A 20,471-nucleotide genomic window follows, 5' to 3' on the forward strand; every position below is an offset into this window, starting at 1 on the left:
GTCAGAGTATTTGTGTTTCATGTTAGAATCTTCACACTTCACTAGTGTTGTTAAGCTTTTTTTTACTGTGTTATTATGTTTAATAATCATCCTGTGTTCCATTTGTTTCTTAACATGCAATAGTTTTTTATTGAATATATTATAATTAGTGTTTTATAATTGATAATTAAACCTACGTCTGTTCTTGTCTCAACTAAACTTTTTGATATGGTAACAGATTTTTCTACATTTCATATTATGTATATAGAATTTATCAGTAAAATTGTTAAGTGGAAGCATATTTACTATTTAGTAGGAAATATTTCTGATCTACTGTTTTTTAAGTTGGAATAGATTTAGTATGACATAGAAATTAATAAAAATACATAAAGTTTACTAAAATAAAAACTGTTTAGAGGACATACTTTAAGGGATCCAGGTTTAGTTAATTTAATATGGAAGGAAATGCAGTGGTAAACAATTATAGTTGTATATAAACCAGTTGATATGTGTCACCAAGCTAAGAAATACAAGTATAGTTTTGATTGGTTAGTTAAGTTTTAGAATGGCTTTGCTAATAACCTTAGCAGTTATGCCTTGAAAAACTATAAAATAATTTAATAGTATCTTATGAAAAAATTGCTTATATATGAAGTTATGTTACTGTGTAATGTAAACAATGTTTACATAAGCATAATAGTATTGGTACCCCCTTGACACAAACAAATTTATTTATATTGTGATTTAAATCTTAATTTATGCCAAAGTTCATAAAATATTACTCTTGACCTCTGTGTAAATCAGTGGAATACCTTAATTACTTTTAATAAATGTTATCTGTAATGATGAAATACTGGTAAATGTTATTATTAATTGGTAATAATTATCTTAAAGAAATAAAATCGTAATATTTTTCAAGCAAACATATCATATTGTATTTTTATGTGTAGTATAGCTTTCAGAATATAGAAATTTATTTATTGACTATATGAAATGTACAATTGCAAGTTACCATAGGTTTTTTCATGAAGGTTGAATTTTATATCATATGAAAATGTCAAGCCTAACCAGAATTCATAAGAATCTTCTAGATGTATAGCAGAATTGTTACATCCACACCATGGAGTCAGCTATTTTTATTAATTACCATTTTATTTGATTATCTAAATTATTGATTCTCAAATTTTTTTGTCCATGCCCACATTAAGAATCAAGAATTTTCTAGTGCCCCAAAATTTTTAAATAATCTTAGGTTAAGCTGAGAGCAGGTGATACATATTGCAGTCTCAATCTTTAATGATTTCAATACCTCTGCACAAAATTAACAAAAACCAAAAACTGGAATGCTACTTAAAGACCTCACAATTTGTCATTAAAGCTAGACCCTTTAATTTCCTTATTTATTTGTATCAATAAGTTGCTTAGATCGCGAGATATGCAGCATTAAAGACAAAAGTGGCCTTTTCTCTTTAAAGTGGAATATTTTGGTTCAGATAAATCTAGAGTTAAAAAAAAGAAATTAAAGCTTAAGTCTTAAGCTTTTAAATGATTTAAGCTTTTAAATGATTTTAATGCAGTTTACTGAAAAACTTTCGTTTCCCCCATGTGCTTGATCAAACATGAAGAAAAATCTTCAAATTTTTAAAACTATTCTTCTCACCGATTTTTTAATTTTATTTGATGATTTTTGAGCTCTGAAGTGCACTGTCAAAAAGTAGAGTATTCAAGCTTTTCTGAAAAGAAATCTTTTAATTTTATTTAAAATAAATTGGGAAGAGTTTTTAAACAGTTTGGTAATTTATTAAAAATGGCAATAGAAGCATAACTGTACATGATATAGTTCATGTCACGAATACGTTAGGGTGCTTGCTGCTCTGCAGATATAAAAAGAGCTACCTCAGCATTTACCTTGATAAATCAAGGAAAGTATAGTACCCTGATCAGAACAGCATAATAAAGTATGAATTAATTTTAAAAAAAAGGGGAATGTTAATTTATTAATACATAAAAATAAAATATCAAATAATTCCATTGTAAATATATGAAGGAATAATTAACTAAAAGCAATACAAAATAATTTAATTTTTAAGCTATTAATATGTATATATATATATATATATATATATATATATATATATATATATATATAATATAAGACTGAAAATTACAGGGTGTTCAACTTAAAAGAGGCCCCATCAGTCAGTAATTTTTACTAAATGCATATTTTTTTTAAATTGCATGTATTGGTAAAGTAGTGTGGAAGATGTTGGTATGAACTAGGGCTGTAGTGGGGAGGACTGTTTATTGCCTGCATATCTGAGTATTGCCTGTCTGAGTCAAGCTTGGTTTTTGAACAAGGTTGCGTAATTGTATGTTGTTTATTAAAATGTAGTTAACTGTTGAAAAACATGTATTCGTGATGGAAACTTATTTAGAGATGAAATCTAGTGTGATGGTGACAGTTCGGGGAGAAATTTGAAAAGGAAGCACCAATGAAAAGTGTTATTTAGAAGTTAGTTAACAATTTTTTTTTGTGAAACAGGTTTGGTGTTAGACCAGAAACATGTTCGACACACATTAACAATGCAATCTTACAGGACATTAAAGTGGGAGTTAAAAGATCTCATAAATCTTTATGGAAACTAAGCTAGAAAAAAACTTTTCACTAGGCTCAGCTCACACTGCGGTGAGGAGAATGGTGAAATGTTATTTGCATCGAATGCAGGTTTTCCCTGAGGTAACTAATGCAGATTATTCTAAAAGGATTTACTACTGTCAATGGTTCAAGAACTTCATTAGAGGCAACACTGGTATTTTAGATCAAGTGTTTTTCACAAATGAAGTATGGTTTCACCTTGGTGGGTATGTTAATAGTCAGAACTACCGGACCTCTTCTTTCTTTTTCTTTTTTTCAGTTCAGCCTCTGGAACCACCATCAGGATTACTTTAGAGGATGAATGAGAATGATATGTATGAGTGTAAATGAAGTGTAGTCTTGTACAGTTTCAGGTTGACCATCTCTGAGATGTGTGGTTAATGGAAACCCAACCACCAAAGAACACCAGTTTCCACAATCTAATATTCAAATTCATATAAAAGTAACTGCATTTAGTAGGATTTGAACCTTAGAACTCTCAATTTTGAAATCAGCTGATTTGTGAAGATGCGTTCACCACTTGACCAACCCGGTGGGTTAGAACTACTGGACCTGGGGCAATGAAAATCCACACATTTTCTTATACAACACTCACAAAAAATAGGGTTATGGTGTGCGGTTTCAAGGTGACAGATATAGGATTTTTGTTTTTTTGAAATAAACTATGGATGATGCCATCTACCAAGAAATTATCCAACAATTCTTAGCCTTACTATAAGAGGATGAGAATTACTGCTGGTAGCAACAGAACAGTGCCACTTGCCATATAGCTTGCTCTTCTATGAATGTGCTACAGGATTTTATTGGTGGAAGAATCATTTCTCTAAAGGATTGTGGCTATCAAGATCCCCTAATCTGACGAGAGAAGAATTTTTTCTGTTGGTTTACTTAAAAGAAATTGTTTATAACAGCAATCCACACACCCTGCAGGGATTGAAGACAAACATTATCGATGACATCCAGGAAAAGGACAGGGTCAGCTATAGCAAGACTAGCCAGGAACATGGTCAAACGTGTTGAAATTGCATAAAGTAGATGAACATCACCGTAATAATAAAATTTAATAATATGATTTAAAAAAATTAATTTAGTTAATTTTATTTAAAAATTTAATTAAATTTAATCATTAGTATTAATAATGAACTCATCAGCAGAGTAATATTGGTTTTGTAAAAGAAAATCTTTTAAATGGTGGTTTAATTTGAAATAAGTAGTTAGCAAGATCTTTTTAGTTTGTTAGGTAATTTATTATGTAACAATTAATTAGTTAGATAATTTATTAAATGGCAATTAATTTGTAGTAAGGACCTTTCTTGTATGTCACAGTAAAGTTCTGTATTAAGCAAAAACAAAAATGCTAGATTTTACCGACTATAAATAATGCTTTTATATCCCCTCCCTACATCCTCCCTACATAGCTTCATAATCCAGACTAAACATTTTTTTTTTTAAATATGTAATTACTTAGTTAAATTTTAAGGTATAAAAATATCCTTGTGTTAAAAAACAGTATAAAATTAATGGTTGGTTTTGTTTGCTCCCTTTTTTCAAGTTATTTATCTATTTTTGTATGTAATCCTCTTAATTTAAAGGAAGATATATTTTTTTCATTTTTACATACATATTCAAATATAGATTTGAACTGTTTGTTATAAGAAATAAACCTGGTTTTAAATAATAAGAGATTATTTTATTAAGAATGTAAGAATGAAGATTGTGTTAAAGAAAAGTGGTTTCAGTTATTTTCCTCTAAAGCAGCTTTGGAAGAGGTACTGGGTATATTATTCTATAAAATTAAAGTAAATAATGAGATAAATTTTTTTATCGGATAAATATTTAATTGGTTTCTAGTGCATCAAGAACTTTTTAGATCAGCCAAGTTAGTTCCAGAAATTAGTGTTTCCAAGTTATCAAGATAACTTACAATTTAAATTTATTAATATATCTTGATTGCTCTATATGGTATAATATTATCAATACTTGTCACTAACCTTGGGTACCTTGTGTTACATTCACATCATAGTGCTGCTCTTGTTTATCTTCTTTATTTATTGATCACCAAATTTCTGTTCTAGGTTTAATTTTTATTTTATGTTTACCAGATGTTCTTCAAGTGATTAGATCTGTGAAAAAATATTATAATTCAATATATATATATACATTTGAGTGCCCATTAGTTTGAATGTAATCTATCATTTCTTTTTAGTTTGTGAATTGCTTTTATATCTAAAATTTTCTGCTAGTAAAGAATTAAAGCATTAAAATTTACATTTATTAGACATTCCTGTTTTAGTCCAGTAAACTTACAGAAATGGAAGCAATTAAAAATATCTGTGTGAGTAAAATGGTAAATTCCATTGTGTTTTCTGCTTTAGAAAGATTTTTACTATATTTTTGTACAATTTTTCATTTTATAACTCTGAATATTTGGACAACTGAAAACCCATAAAGGCAGAAACTAAAGATGTTGCATATGAAACGTAATGTTGGAGGTGAATGTTGAAAAATAAATTCTCATAGAATTTCTTTTCATTTTATTACTGCACTGTGTAAAGAAATTAATAATTTAGGAATTTTGTTGAAGTATGCATTTTTTCAGCATATGTTCAATTACTTAAGATTATTTCTTTAAAATTACTCATTACCTTATGAGTCACGGTATATTGTGATTTTCTATACTTGAATGTACTTAGTGATTTTATTAATTAACAGTTTTATAAATTCAATTACGTCCTCTTTCTATTATCTGTAATTATTTTTTTGATTGTTTTTAGAATACCATTTGAGTGTTTATAAGATTAATGTAGTTTGCGTTACATATTTGTTCTATAAAAATGAAATTTGTACAATTATCAATTTCTAGATTCTATAGATTTCTAATAGATTTCTGAAAAGTATTTTTGAGTATTTAAAATAACATTTTTATTGTAATCGCATTCAAAGGATCAAAGTCTATTATAATTTTAATGTTTTAGGTAGTAAATTTTTATTATTTACAGATCAGTGACTGTAAACTTACTATAAATATTTTTACTAAGATTATGGTGAAAATAAATAAAATTAGTAAATAAATAAATCGAGTGTGATTCTAATGTCCAGTTTTTTCTATTTTTAACTTAACGTAATGAACAATTCTGCAAATGTCCATGAATACCAAGCAGCACTACAGTGCAGTACTGTTGAATAGAAAAGTTTGATTTTTAATCTTAACTATTTTGTAAAGCAGAAATTTGGTTTGAGTAGAAAATATACAATTTTTAACATTTTGTTTTTAACATTTCAGCAATTATTTAGACACATAAATATTTATTTGGCTCCCTTCTTTACACATCTACATTCATTTTGCGATTCTGTATGGTACCAGTCAATCAATAGTATTTCATTTTTAAATAAATTTCAATAAGTAAGTTGACCGATTACCATTTCTAAAGAGGGCCTTACATTCACTAAAATATTTGTGTGTTTAGTAAATGAAGAAGAATTTGAGTTAATGATGATATTTTCATTTTTTCCTGATGTTACCATTCTTACATATGATAATTCGGGGTATGAAAAAGATTATAGGAAGTTTGCCAAAAAGATTATTAGCTAACACTGAAGGACGCATTTATATTACAGGTAGTGACCAAAATATCCTTTTATCATTGAAAATGAATGTATAAGCATAATCAATATTCCAGTTGTGGAATATCTTTGACAGAGTTTACTTTCCTGAAACCAGTGACTTGTGAATCCCAAATCAGCTGATTTGGAAGTCGAGAGTTCCAGCGTTCAAATCCTAGTAAAGCCTGTTATTTTTACACGGATTTGAATACTAGATCGTGGATACCGGTGTTCTTTGGTGGTTGGGTTTTAATTAACCACACATCTCAGGAATGGTCGAACTGAGAATGTACAAGACTACATACACTTCATTTACACTCATACATATCATCCTCATTCATCCTCTAAAGTATTATCTGAACGGTAGTTACCGGAGGCTAAACAGGAAAAAGAAAGAAAGGAAAGTGACTTGTGAATTAATAAAAGGTATCCTGGCTTCTTGAATTTTTCATTCTCAGATACAGACTATTCTCTTTATAGAAATTTAACTCAAAATGGGGTTTGAGTTGTTTTTGTGAATTTCTCATTTATTATATGAAGAAACTAATTATAATATTTGGAAAAATTGAAGTTAGCCCTCTTATATTTAAGCGTTTGCTGATTTTTAAAAAAATTATTATTTTTTTATTACATTATTACTTATGATTTTTAACCGACTAAACATTATTACTGGAGTAGGGAAGATGACACGAGTAACAATTATAAAAAATTAATTAAGATGTGATTGGTTTATCAAAATATTTAAATATATATACTGTACATTATATTAACAGTACTGCTATTAATGTTACTAATAAATACTTTTTAATGCATACATCTTCTGATGAATAAAATAAAAGTTAACAATTTTTTTTTTACCATATTGAAAATGAGTTATTATGAAAGTACAGTCAAATACTTTACCCTTCACATTATAAATCATTTACAATCTAATTCAGTTTGGCTATGACTTGATACCTTAACATAGCAGATAAATATCAGGTCAATTATGAACAAAATATGTAAATGTTTTTCAAGATATCAAAAGTATTTTGGAAAACCATTCACTACTTTTTAAAAATAGTAATGAAATTACCAAGGTAAAAAATTTAACCTATAAATTGTACTTTAATAGGTTACTTATCAGAATTTGATAGGTTTTTAAGCTATAATGATAGGAAATAACTATAATGGAGTGGAAATATTACTATGTCAGTCTGGGCCTTTTTCTTTCTCCTTTTTCTGTAACCATTATTCCTTCCTTTCTGTTACCTATCATTTTCAAATACATACCATCTTATACTATTTTCTACCATTTTTTAGAGTGTGTTTATTTCTGTTTATTTATTTCTTTATTTCTGTTTTTTTAATTCTTGTTTTTATCTGGTTGTCAAAGAACTCTTTTCCATGTCTGTTCTCTACTGTGTTCTCATTTTCTTACTTTCCAAGTATTTACAAGATATTTAACCATTGGTATTTGGAATATTTTATACACAATTTTGTTTTCAGAAATTTTTTTTGATTTAACTGATAATTACTATGTAGGACATTTATCTCTCTGGTTTTAAATAATTTTTTAATTTATGTTAATTAGAATTTAAATGCATTTTGAATGGTCCCTAATATATATAATTAGTGTTTTATGTACATTATATACAAAAATAAAATGACAGAAATTTTATTTTTTAATTGAAAAATAGGGATTTATAGTTAGTAAGAAAATGTAGAACAAAATTTAATTTCTTCATTTGTGATAATTTGAGGATTAGAAATAGTTATTCTAAATGCTGTATCACAAATTATTTTGCATTATTATTATTATTATTATTATTATTATTAAAGGTTTTTATGTTTAGTCAAGGTTGTATATTTGTGACAAATAATTACTCTCATCGTTATATATAAACTGTCCATTCTATCGAGTTAATGCATATGCTTTGACATGTAATGTCTTTTCATTGAATAAACTTTACTATAAATTTTATGGGAATATTCTTTTCAATAAAAATTAAAATAAATTGTTTAAGAAAGCTGCATAAATAATCATACATCATTTCAAATAGTAAATAAAGCAAATGAAAAGAAACTTGGGATTGGTTACAATAACACTATTGAATTTATCAACTACTAGTGTAATGTTTTATTAAACAATTGATGTCTAAAAGTTTAACTGTTAAAAAAAATGATGTTCTTTGTTTTTTAATTTTGTTATGTTTATCTTTAAAACATAATTTATAGAGCAGTAATGAATCAAGAAATCGAGCTAGGAAAAACCAATGTATAGATTCACTTGAAATGTGAAATGCGTGCAAAAGGAAAATGGCTTTAATTTTTATTACCTTATGTAATATTTTTTTCCATTTAAATTCTTTATTTTTGAGAATTTAATTTATTGTCTTTTATGTTGTTATTGTTAACTTAATAACTGTTGTAGACATCCAACGCATTTGGATTTAAATGATTTTAATTTTTGAACATTAGATTTTCGTTTTCGTAAGTATAAGTAAAATAATTATAATAAAGATAAGAATAATAAAATAAATCTTTAATAAGATAAAAATAATTTTTATGTATGTTATTGAGTATATTTAAAAGATCTTTTTTGTTGTAAATGTAAACAAAAATTTCTAACTAACTTTAAAATTGTGTGCTGAAAATACAGGATTTTAACCATTTTAGTTCTTATGACATTTACTATACTAAAATTATTGGTAAGTTGATAAAAAATCAATAATTATTTGTAGAACTTTAAGAAATATAAATATGATTGGTAGGGTAGTCCCTTATGTCTTATAATCTGTGATCTTGTTGGAAAGAACTTGTGTAGTCTAGTAATTAGTGATATTGGATGGGGCTGGTTTCCCTTACTCTCACAGCTGAGTTGAAATTAAGTCTGTCTTTATTGCCCGTTAAATCTGGCACTTTCGTTACAGTAGCAGGCAACTATTTATCATAAATGAATTGTATTAAAAAAAAAATTGATTCATATATATATATATATATATATATATATATATATATACACATAAAACAAGAACATAAAACATTCAGATCCAAATAAGTCACTACGCAAATAATAGAAATAAATATAAATTCGCAGATAAAATATCTAGATCATAATATCCCATATTATAATTGTTCAGGTAAAAATAACCATTTTACAGTATTATGATATTACTTAAAACAAAATTCAAAATAGTAATACAATCTTTCACCTTCCACGCAAGACTTTATTGGTGCAACTAAAAAAAAACCTAATCAATATTATGTTTAACCTAATCAGTATTGTAAAATGGTCATTTTAGAATTATAATATGGAATATTTGTGATCTAGATATTTTATTTGCAATTTATTTCTATTATTTGTGTAGTGACTTATTTGGATCTGAATGTTTTGTGTTCTTGTTTTATGTATATATATATATATATATATATATATATATATATGAATCAATTTTTTTTTTTAAATACAATTCATTTACGATAAATAGTTGCCTGCTATTGTGTATATATATATATATATATATATATATATATATATATATATACAATAGCAGGTGTTTAATTTTAATCATTCCAGGCAATTTTCTCATAAACTATGCACAATACAAAACAATGACCTAAACAAAATTTACTCAGATTGGAGGGTGACACCTCTGGTGACCATGACTTTATTTCAAGCTAACACAATTTTTTTCAAATGGAATGACCTATTTTTGACCACACCAGTGAAAAGAGCAGAAAATTTTACATTGGAATATGTGGTCGTACATATGACCTTGGAACCTCTTTGAAGGCCATACGGCTAACCATCAGAGATAGTGTTATAAGAATTATATGTTTTTGAAGGTCATACAATATACCTGGAATATTTATATTCCAGGCCATTTGTCTCACAAACTACAAGAAAGATCATAAAAATGACTTCACACAAATTATGTGAATAGGAGGGTGATATCTGACTGTGACCTTGAGGCAGCTTTTGGAGGTCGTCTCAAGGTCATTGACGTTTTTCAAATGGAATTTCTTTTTTCACTAGCACCAATTGAAAGAGCAAAAAATGCCGTGTCGATATACATGAATTTAGTCTTGATGTTTTATGATTACGTTTTGTTTTTTCCAGTTTCTTGAAGTTCGTGGTTTAGGAGTTAACCACATACGGTATCTGATTAACACAATTTGCTGATTCAAGACAGTACCAGATAGCAGTCCTTTTCTCACAACTTTGAAACCAGTGATTGTAAATAACTGCGAAAAATCCAGCACCTTGTATAACACTATCTCTGATGGTTAGTCATATGACTTTCAAAAAGTTCCAAGGTCATGTGTGTGACCACATATTCCAGTGTAAAATGTTCTACTCTTTTCATTGGTGGGGTCAAAAATTGGTCATTCTATCTGAAAAAGTCATGTTACCTTGAAATTAGGTCAAGTTCAAGGTCACCACGAGGTGTTCCCCTCCAATCAGTAACTTTTGTTTAGGTCACTTTTTCTGTATTATGTGTAGTTTATGAAAAAATCTCCTGTGGCGATTAAAGTTAAACCCTATATATATAGTTATTTTACAATGAGGAAATTTTTCAATTAGAAAATTTGGATTGTACTTTTTATTTATATTTTTTCTTTGTTTATATAAGTGCATATTTCTATTGAAGTATTGTACATAACTGAAGTGTGTGTATATCATTTTTGTACATGGCTATTATTTTTTATTGTGCATGAGGTTAAACTTATCTGTTAACATTTTTTTGTGTCTGGGAGCATTAAAAAAAGATTGAGTATTTATATGTGCATGTTTTTAATTTTTTTAAACATTTGGGTTGCTATACACTTTCAGTAGAGCATCAATAATCTGAATAAGTGTTTAAATTTAGGGTTGTTCTGGTTAATGTATACAAGGTATTGTTATATATATTTTTATTTATTTCACATTCTTGTGGACACAATAACTGCCATAATTTTTCCCCAATCACTTTCAAATGGTACATAAAATATAATCAAAATCTTGGTCAAGTTCAAAATGGGCAAAATCAAACCATGGGGGTGGAAATGGGGGACTTTTAAAAAAACAAACAATCACTATAACTTTCTTATTAAGTAAAATATCAAATTTGTTTAAAATTCCTATATTCTTTGGATAAGGGTCTAAAAATTATCTAAGTAAAGTTTTTTGATATCACCAACCATTGGCCCAGGGGGTGGGAAAAATGGGGTTTCAGAGGCAAAACAAAAATCACACCTTCCTTACTAGGCACATTATCAAATTGGTTCAAAGTGATCGTTAGTCCTTTAAACATTACCCAAAACTTTTGTCTGAAACAATTTTTGATATGACCAACCTTTACGGCAAGGAATGACCAAAATGTTGCTGGAATTGTAAGAAGATGGGACTTGTTGTATGCTAAAGATGTGAAAATTTTTCACATGCAACTATTGTCGTATTGAGTAAGTTTAAAGTTTTTCTTAACTTTGAGGTGGAATCTTTTTTATCCCCTACTTAGCACTGTTGAAATTTACATCCACCTTCTGGAGTGCTGAAAGGGGTTGTTTTTTTTGTTCTAATTGGCCATTTTGTAATTCTAGATTCGTAAAAGTCTAAACATGATGTTCATTTAAATTTTCTAGGGATCTAAAGAACTTGTTTCTGTTACATAAAGAAAAATTTTACCCCCTTGTTCTCCTAGGTCATATATAATATATCAAATATTGAACATTCTACTCAAAATATTATAAACAAAAGTTTTAGATATTTTTAGTACCTATAAAAATTTCTTTTATTCCTTTTAGAAGAGTTTTCCAATTTAATAAGGAAGTGTTGGCCCATAATTTTTTTTCTGCCCTAATGATACTTGTAGACTATTATAGAAACTTATGAATGCTTTTATGAGGAAAGGTTGTTACATTTGACTCGCTAATGAATATTAAGGGAGATCTTGATGGAATTTTCCATCAATCAGAAACAGATATTAAAGTTACGGGACAAGTAAAGAAGACTATCCATTTTTAGTTTTATTGAATCTGATGGTTTTGCTCTCCAGTTAGTGAAACAAATGCTGCAATTAATGTAATAATGTTTTAGAAATAATCTTATCCTGCCTTCTTATGTTATAGTTGCATCACTGGTTAAAATAAATCTCCTCTAGTATTTTTTTATCATCAGTAATCACATCCTTTTATAAGTTCAGTTATTTCTTATCTCTTTTTACTATTATATACATAAATATTCCTCTGCCTTTTCTTCCCTATTGATTTATGCGTGTGAGCATTTTCATTATCATGACATTCTTGCAACCAGTAATTCCTCATTCATTCTTGTATCCTTTTTACTATAGTCTACGTCTTTACAGTAGCCTTTACTCCACAAATAACAGTATTTTAAACAAAAATCTTCAAAATATTTACAAAGATTAACTTTAGTAGTTAATTGAAAGAATTGCTAATTTATCTATTTTTATAATTTTAGAATTATTTCATTCTTCATATTTTTAACAGTGGAGTTTTAATTGTGACAGCATTTGAGTTGCTTGTATTATTGTTTTTATGAATTTTATATCATGTGAAATGCCTTGGTATAGTGATGTATCTCTCATTACTATTGTCATTTTACTTGTATTTATTTTTTCGGCTTGATAACACTGATCTTATATATCCTTATATATTCAATGTAATAATCTATGATTTCGTTTAATCATAGTCAAGAAAAAGTTTGGGTTGTTCTAAGTTACAAATGTTAAGATTTTTTTAGAATGATTTTTTGAAAGTTTGACATTCATATTGTTGATGCTCGGGCCTTATTTTTTGCTTTCTATTCAGTTATCCTTCTTGCTTTTGTTTAATATAAAAATGGTTCATCATATTTGTCTTACAAACAAAAATTCTTTTTTTATTTGGGTGATTCTTTGGGCTGTTTAACTGGTTTAAAAAAGATGGATGCTTTTAATTTTACATATATATTTCTTTTACTGAAATTATTCTTTTTAAGATTCATATTATTCCTCTGTATTGTTAAATTATATTTAAACTCTTAAATAACCCGAGTACAGAATATTTAATACCAGTACTCACAATATTCTGTACTAGATGGTTTATTTAATGGAATTTAAGTATATACTCATACATATATTTTTAAAAAAATACTTTTTTATATTTTTGTTGTATTTTTATGTTGTAAAGATTTGACACTTATATAGACTTACCAGTTTAGTGACAATTGGTTATTTTATGATTGGTTTATTAAGTTTTTTGTTTTAGTTTATATTAATAAATAATAAATTTAATTTTGTAATTAGATATGGTAGTTAAAATTAATATTTTGTAGCGCCATATTTTTAGCTGGTTTTTTTAATGATTAAAACAATTTCTTAGCTGAAATATTGTTTAAAATAAATAATTTATGTAAAAATCATACCATTTTAGTTGTTTATTGATTACAAATTTTTATTGAAAATAGCTACAAAAATTCAAAGCTGACTGATAATCAATATTGGATTGTACAGTGTTTTAAAAAGGATATGATCAGAATTTTTATAATATATATTTGAACTATTTTTTCACTACATAAAATTCAAATCACAAAAAATAATCTGATCACCTTTGAGTTCATGATAGATGTTGAAAGAAATTTCCTCTAACCTGGATGCAGGTTCGTTTTATGAAATTCAGTCATTTATTATAATTGTTCATTAATAGTTAAAATCTCAATTTTAGTGAGTTTTCTGTTTGCTAGGTGCATGGGCATTGTTTTGGATAAAAATTAAGTTTTAAATATCTCCAAAGGAAAAATCAGTAGTCGAGATCTGATGAACCTTGAATGTGGTGAAATCAAGCAGTGACCAGAATTTCTTGGAACATGGCAATTTTTTTGTTAGCAGTATGACATCACAAGTAACACCATCTTACTGAAACCAACAATTTTTTTTTCCATTCTCTTATAACAGTGCTATTAACTGCTGCGTAAGTCACAATAAACTTCACCATTATAGTATTATAAAAAGTAACAAACCTGTTACATATTATATTGTAGCTGGAGATTGTTCACCAAACACTGATTATATGTGTATGAATAATTCTTTGTGAAAAGTGAGGATTTCTTACCCTCTGTATACAGCTACTTTGATAGTTCACATAACCATATGTATGAAACCAAGCCTCACCACTAAGTAGACATGTTTCAGCATCTCAACTCATTTTCTTCTACAAAAGATAAAAAAATGAGAACAAATATTATAAATTATTTTTCTGGTCTATTTTATTCAAAAACACTAATGCAGTAAACATTCTGTTTTAATTTGTTTTGTCGCTTTTAAAGCAATAATTGTAGCCTCCAATTTTCTGGGTAAGCAGTTAAATGCTTTTTTGTATCCTCAAGAACTTTTGTAATTAACAGTGATGGCTGACCTGAGCCCTTTTGATTCTGTGTGATTGTACTTTCATAAAATTTATGTTTCAAACTTAATGTTATTTACTTATTGAAAATTGCAGACTGGGGAAATTTCAACTGAAACATTTTCAGCCTTTCAAAAGAATTATTCATGAAGCAAGTCCCTATAAAAAAAAACATACATTTTTTGAAACAGGACATAGTGAACAGAACTAAAAGGAAGAAATATTGAAATTATACTATTGGGCAACAAAACTATTCCAGTATAGTGAAGTATTATCTACAAATAAATTTTAACATAGTGTTGCCTCCTGACAAATTGAATATTGTAAAATGTAGCCATAGTTATACATCCTCATTCCAAGTGTTGAATTTTTAAATTCCTCCTAATTAATTCTTAATTCTTTTTACTCACTGGCTGGGATTTGATGCTCATATCATATAAACTTTCTAATGCTGCCTATACCAAACTATCATCAAACTTAAAATTCTCATATACAATGATTAATAACATTGGAAGTGTGATTTACATGTGAAAAATGAATAAAAAAAATTGTTAATTGCTCAGAAAATTACTTTAAAGCAAAATTATGCAATTAAATGGTATTGCTCTAAAACTGCAGTAGCAGAAAAAGCTAAAAAAAGACCTTGTATAAATCTTCAAGTTTTTCAACTGATATAATAACGTTTTTGTTGTAATATTTCTTCAGGTGATAAATGAAAATTAATGAGCCTTTATCCTGAGAGTGGTGGAACATCATGAATTTTCCTTTACATACTATCTGCTGCGTATAAAGGGGAAATGTTATTGTGATCATTGATTGATTGAAGTTTAATCAAAATCATCAAAGCCATTTTGATGAAAAAAAACAGTTTTTAAAACTTTTCTCTTGGTAAGGATAGTCATTTTTAGATTAGGATTCTAAAAATACTACTGAGTACTGTGTGGTGCTCTTAAATAAGTTCATAAAATATTTCATTATTATTGATTTGTGGTTTGGTGTCTGATACTCACTAACTGAATCAGATGTACAGCAATCATTGAAATTGAATCTATTTTTGTTTAAATTAAGTGATCTATTAGAACCAGCTTATTAAATACGCTTAGACCTTTGTTATTATTTCTTCTGCTTGAGAATTTGTTTGAGTTCAGTATTCCTTCTTAACTATATTGAAACTATTTTTTGTGGAGTCCTCATCTACACTCAACTCTGTTATATGGACAGTATTTTTGGAACCAAATAATGTTGTATTGTACTATGTAATTTGAACTTTTATGTATGTGTATTCTCGTTGCTTCTTTGCTATACCGGAAGACTAAAATTTGAGTAATTTTGCAAAATCAACGTTCCTGTCTAGACAAAAAAGTGCTAACATAGTTGGGGCTGCTTTTGGAATAAATTAGTTAAATTATAATAGAAATGCAGTATGTATGGTTTATGTTACTTAAAGTGGTGTGTGTGGGATAATCATGCATCGCTTACCTCAACTGTAAAAGGAAAAATTATTAAATATTAGAGCTCTCCTACATCTGTTTTTAGCAATACAAATCTTCGTACAAAGTTTCATTATTGCCAAGAGACTGACGTGTATTCTTTTCAATCACTTTTTACCTTTTTTTTTTGCAGGCCAAAAAGAAAACTTACAAAGAAAGGAAAGTATCTTAAAATGTTTCACTCTCAGATATTTCTGTGCATTGGAGGTTGGAAACGAATTTTCAGGGTTTTTTTTGCATATAACCTGGATTTTATTATCAATTTTTGTTATAAAATAATTCCTTATAACTGCCCTTTTATTTTTAGAACATTACAACTGCATGTTTATTTTCCTATGAAACTGTTGAGTAGAGGGTTTACCAATTACATAAGATAATCAGTAGGATATGGGTGTCATCACTATGACACCCTCAGTAAGAAATGGTTTTCTCACTATAGAAAGGGTTTTCTATAAAAATTGGCGAGTACAGTCGACTCTTGATTACAAGAATGTTGACAACACAAAATCCTTGATAACATGAACTTTTTTGTCTCTTTGAGAAAACGTTTGCGTGAAAAAGAACAGTGGATAACTCAAAAATTTATTGTGGGAGATTGTACTTCTATAAGTCAAAGTGATCTAATGATTACATCTTTAACTCAAAAACCCGTGTCTAAATCAAAACCTTATACAACGTTACCTTTATTATTCGAATGTTACCTCTTTATATTAAAGTTCTTGCTATGGAGCCTGGCTAACTTGAATCCCTAATCTGACAAGTATATTATAACTTATCAATTTCTGCCAACAACTGTCAATATAGCATGTTCTCACTTGTGCGTGACCATTGTCCTTGTTTGGCTTATTAACTTTATTTACAACAGTTGTGGTTTAGTGAGTGGTGTGTGTGTGTGTGTGTGTGTGTGTGTGTGTGTGTGTGTGTGTGTGTGTGTGTGTGTGTGTGTGTGTGTGTGTATTTGTGCATGATATTATTGAAGTTAAGTATATTGCAATGAGTGCTAAGAGAAAGGTGAACAGTTTGTTTATCGGAGATAAATTTAAGATTATCCAAGCAGTGAATACAGGGGAAAGAAAAACAGGCATTGCTGCTGAGTTTAACATTCCATCTATCACTTTACCTACAATTTCAAAGAATGAGGCAGAGATTCTGAGATGATTCAATGAAGGTAATTCACAATGTAAGTGAAAAAGAGAAGAGTTTCCTGATTTTAAAAGTGCATTGTTAGTGGTTAAAACTGAGGAGAGACAAAATCATAACTTTTGGGGTCCACTTTTGAAAGAAAAGGTAGAATTTTGCTAAAATTTTGGAACATGTACAATTTAAGGTGAGTAATAGTTGGCTAGAAGACTTAAAAAGTAGCATAACATTATTTTTTAGAAGATTTGTGATGAAAGTGCAAGCGGCATGGATGATAAGTGCGTGTTTAGCGGAAGGCTTTACTGTCTTATATGATTGAAACTTACAACCCAAAAGGTATTTTTAATGCAGACAAAGCTGATTTATTTTACAAATGTCTTTCTGACAAGACCTACGGGTTCAAAAAGGAGAAGTATAACAAAAAATGTTAAAAAGGATACAGTAGTAAACTATTTTCAGTATTTTGGATTTTCTGTAATAATTTATAACCTCTGTAAGTCATATCATAACTCGAACTATACATAACTCAAAGTAATTCTTGTTCCCTTAGGATTTGAGTTATTGAGAGTCGACTGTGTTATTAAGGAGTTCAAAGAATGACATCAGACATCCAAGTCTTATATCTAAAATATTAGTCTCTCTTCCCCTCCCCCACTACACAACACATGCTTGAAAATGGTTATTTACATTGTGGTAATGTACAGTATTTATAATCTTCCGTTCCGTTACTTGAAAAAATTTCTATACAGAATCAATTTTATTAAAATTATTTATTTTTAAAGTATAAGTTCTATTTTCAACAATGATCACGAAATAACTACACAGAGTTATTTTAACTAAAATAATACATAAATCATTAACATCCAGTCGAACAGCTTTTTTGTACAGATATTCTCCTTAGCCAAACAAAACTTTTTTCATAGCAAATGACCAATCAAGTGAAGTTTCACTGTATTAATATTATTAGTTCAATATTAATAATTCTTAATTATGTGAAATATTAATTCCAATATTTCATTGAAGCCCATCTTGGGTTGCAGCAGTGATCTTAATATCCAGTTAGTAGACAGTATACGAGGCTCGGCTGATAAATTTTGTACACTAGTGTGCTACACGGAGGCAAAAGGTGCTATCAAGTTGGGCATGGCAGCACATGATAGCTAAAATCCCCTTCTACAAACCTGCAATAATGCATTGAAGTCCATTTACCAGTTTGTTTTCCATAGCAGTTAAAATGGAGTCAGTTATAGGCAATATGTTATCACAGTTAAAAGAGCGCGCAGTAATCAAATTTTTAACAGCAGAAAATATGAATCCTACAATTATTTTTCATTGTTTAAAAGCAGTTTGCGGTAGTGAAACTGTTTACAGGAGTACTGTGAGTAGGTGGGCGCTGAAATTTTGTGAATGTGAAGCTGGTAAAGTGATGATTGAGGACGCATCTTGCGACAGATGACCAGTTTCTGTGACTGATGAGAAACATCGAAAGGAGGTGGACAATTTACTTCAAAGTGACCGGCAAATTACCCAGCAATGCATCGCTATTCAGTTAGGCATATCTAAAGAAGAGTAGGCCATATTATAGAGCAATTGGGTTACTGTAAAATCTGTGCACGATGGGTACAGCACATATTCTCTGATGGCTTTCCGCAAGCTGAAGTTTGAGCCTATTTCACATTCGCCATAATCACTGGATCTGGCTCCATGCGATTTCCACTTCTTCCCTCATCTCAAGATCTCAAAGGTAATCATTACACCACCAATGATGAGGTGAAGGAAGCTGTGACCACTTGGATCCGAGAAAGACCGCCAGAATTTTTCAGTGACGGAATGTAAAAATTTATTACACGTTTGGAAAAGGGTATTATATTGAAAAATAAATACTGCATTTTGTAGCTAAGGTGCTGTACTTTTATTCATTTTTTATTTCATTCCAATATCTCTTCACTCCAACGCTATCCATATATGTGCAAAATTTATCAGCCGAGCCTTGTAGAACCATAATATTTAGTTCTTTTATCAGTATATCACTTCATTTATATTACTTAATTCTACTGATAATGTGTTGTGGAATATTTTATCAAGAATAGTTCTTTCCTGTCATGATAAACATTAAAAAATAGTATTGGTATTTTAAAACAGACTGATCAGGAAACATCATTCTGGCTAGAAAGCAAATCTTGTGGTGGAACTCATTTAAGAACTTCAAGTCTCAGGAGAGGAAATTTTAAGAAATTTGAATATAGTATCGAAGTGAGGAGTAGGGTATCCAACCTGTCAATGTTGAAGTAGAAGCAGAAAAGATGGTAATTGTGATACTAATATTAATGAACAAAATTATTTGTACTTATTTTTTATGAGGATTTTTTTGGAAATTCTTTCTTGCCAAAATGGTATTTCCAGATCTTGTTTAAAAATTTGTTCATTTTAGTAATGGTTCACTACATGGTACTTATTTGTTGCTCAATAACACAAATATTATTGTTATTTTTTTATTGTTAATATATTTTACATAATTTTATTATAACTTGGCTTAGTATTAACAAATTTTAATAAAATCCTTCTATATTATCTCCGTCACTTTTTATGTAGGCCATCATTCACTTTGTACACTCTAATAAATAAAATAAAATGGTTTTTTTATTGCGTATCAAACTGAAAGACTTAAGACTTATTATAAATAGAATGGTCATAATATACATAATTTTTTTTTCTATGCACATCATTATATATCTTAAAACATACTGATTTAATTTAAAACATTTATAAACAATTATGGTAAACTATCAATATATTTTACCTTGCTCAGTAGAACTATATATAATGCAACACATTGTTTCACTACTGAAACGGTTTTTGATCTCTCTTTTGGTTGTGAGACATATGAAGTATCTGAGATACAAGAGGCATCAAATCTGTTGCTCTCTTTGATAGTAATGGTGCTCATTATGGAGCCAGTTCTTGTGGCGATCAGAATGAAGGTGTCACTATTAGGGTTTAATATCGCTTACATTTTAGGGGCTTGGCATGCTGTTATTCAGATGTATATTTGGCTCAGTAAAGAAGAAGATAAGAAATTGTTGCTCTTCACTTTTCCTAATAAGGTTGGCGCAGGATGCTTGTTATTTTTAAAGGTAGCTATATAATTTTTGGAAGTGACTTGTGATTCATGTCAGGTTGCTAGCAACCATTACTGTTTGACAGCATTTATATATTAATGTAATATCTTCTAAAAAATC

At 28.6% G+C, this 20,471-nt stretch overlaps 1 protein-coding gene and 1 long non-coding RNA gene across 26 annotated transcripts in view; one reads left to right on the forward strand and one right to left on the reverse strand.

The window, feature by feature from the left end:
- The window catches only part of Ugalt (UDP-galactose transporter), a 75,902-nt gene that overhangs the window by 10,934 nt on the left and 44,497 nt on the right, over nucleotides 1–20,471 (forward strand). For 6 of the 25 annotated variants that reach the window (XM_075362677.1, XM_075362672.1, XM_075362673.1 and 3 more), the window contains exons 3-4: nucleotides 15,308–15,490; nucleotides 19,375–19,538. The exons of 10 other annotated variants lie outside the window; for them this stretch is intronic. In XM_075362677.1, the coding sequence (XP_075218792.1) occupies nucleotides 19,536–19,538 (3 nt within the window). In that variant the 5' untranslated portion in view covers nucleotides 15,308–15,490; nucleotides 19,375–19,535. Of the gene's footprint in view, nucleotides 1–14,030; nucleotides 14,171–15,307; nucleotides 15,491–19,374; nucleotides 19,539–20,471 lie in introns of those variants that run through there. 9 more of the 25 variants (XM_075362686.1, XM_075362681.1, XM_075362680.1 and 6 more) reach the window with 3 other exon arrangements.
- The window catches only part of LOC142323270 (uncharacterized), a 30,886-nt gene continuing 24,807 nt past the window's right edge, over nucleotides 14,393–20,471 (reverse strand). The window contains exon 3 of the long non-coding RNA XR_012756067.1: nucleotides 14,393–14,410. This is a non-coding gene — a long non-coding RNA (uncharacterized LOC142323270). The remainder of the gene's footprint in view (nucleotides 14,411–20,471) is intronic.

Source organism: Lycorma delicatula, chromosome 4, assembly GCF_047948215.1.
Source record: "Lycorma delicatula isolate Av1 chromosome 4, ASM4794821v1, whole genome shotgun sequence".
In the NCBI taxonomy this organism is placed as follows: domain Eukaryota; kingdom Metazoa; phylum Arthropoda; class Insecta; order Hemiptera; family Fulgoridae; genus Lycorma; species Lycorma delicatula.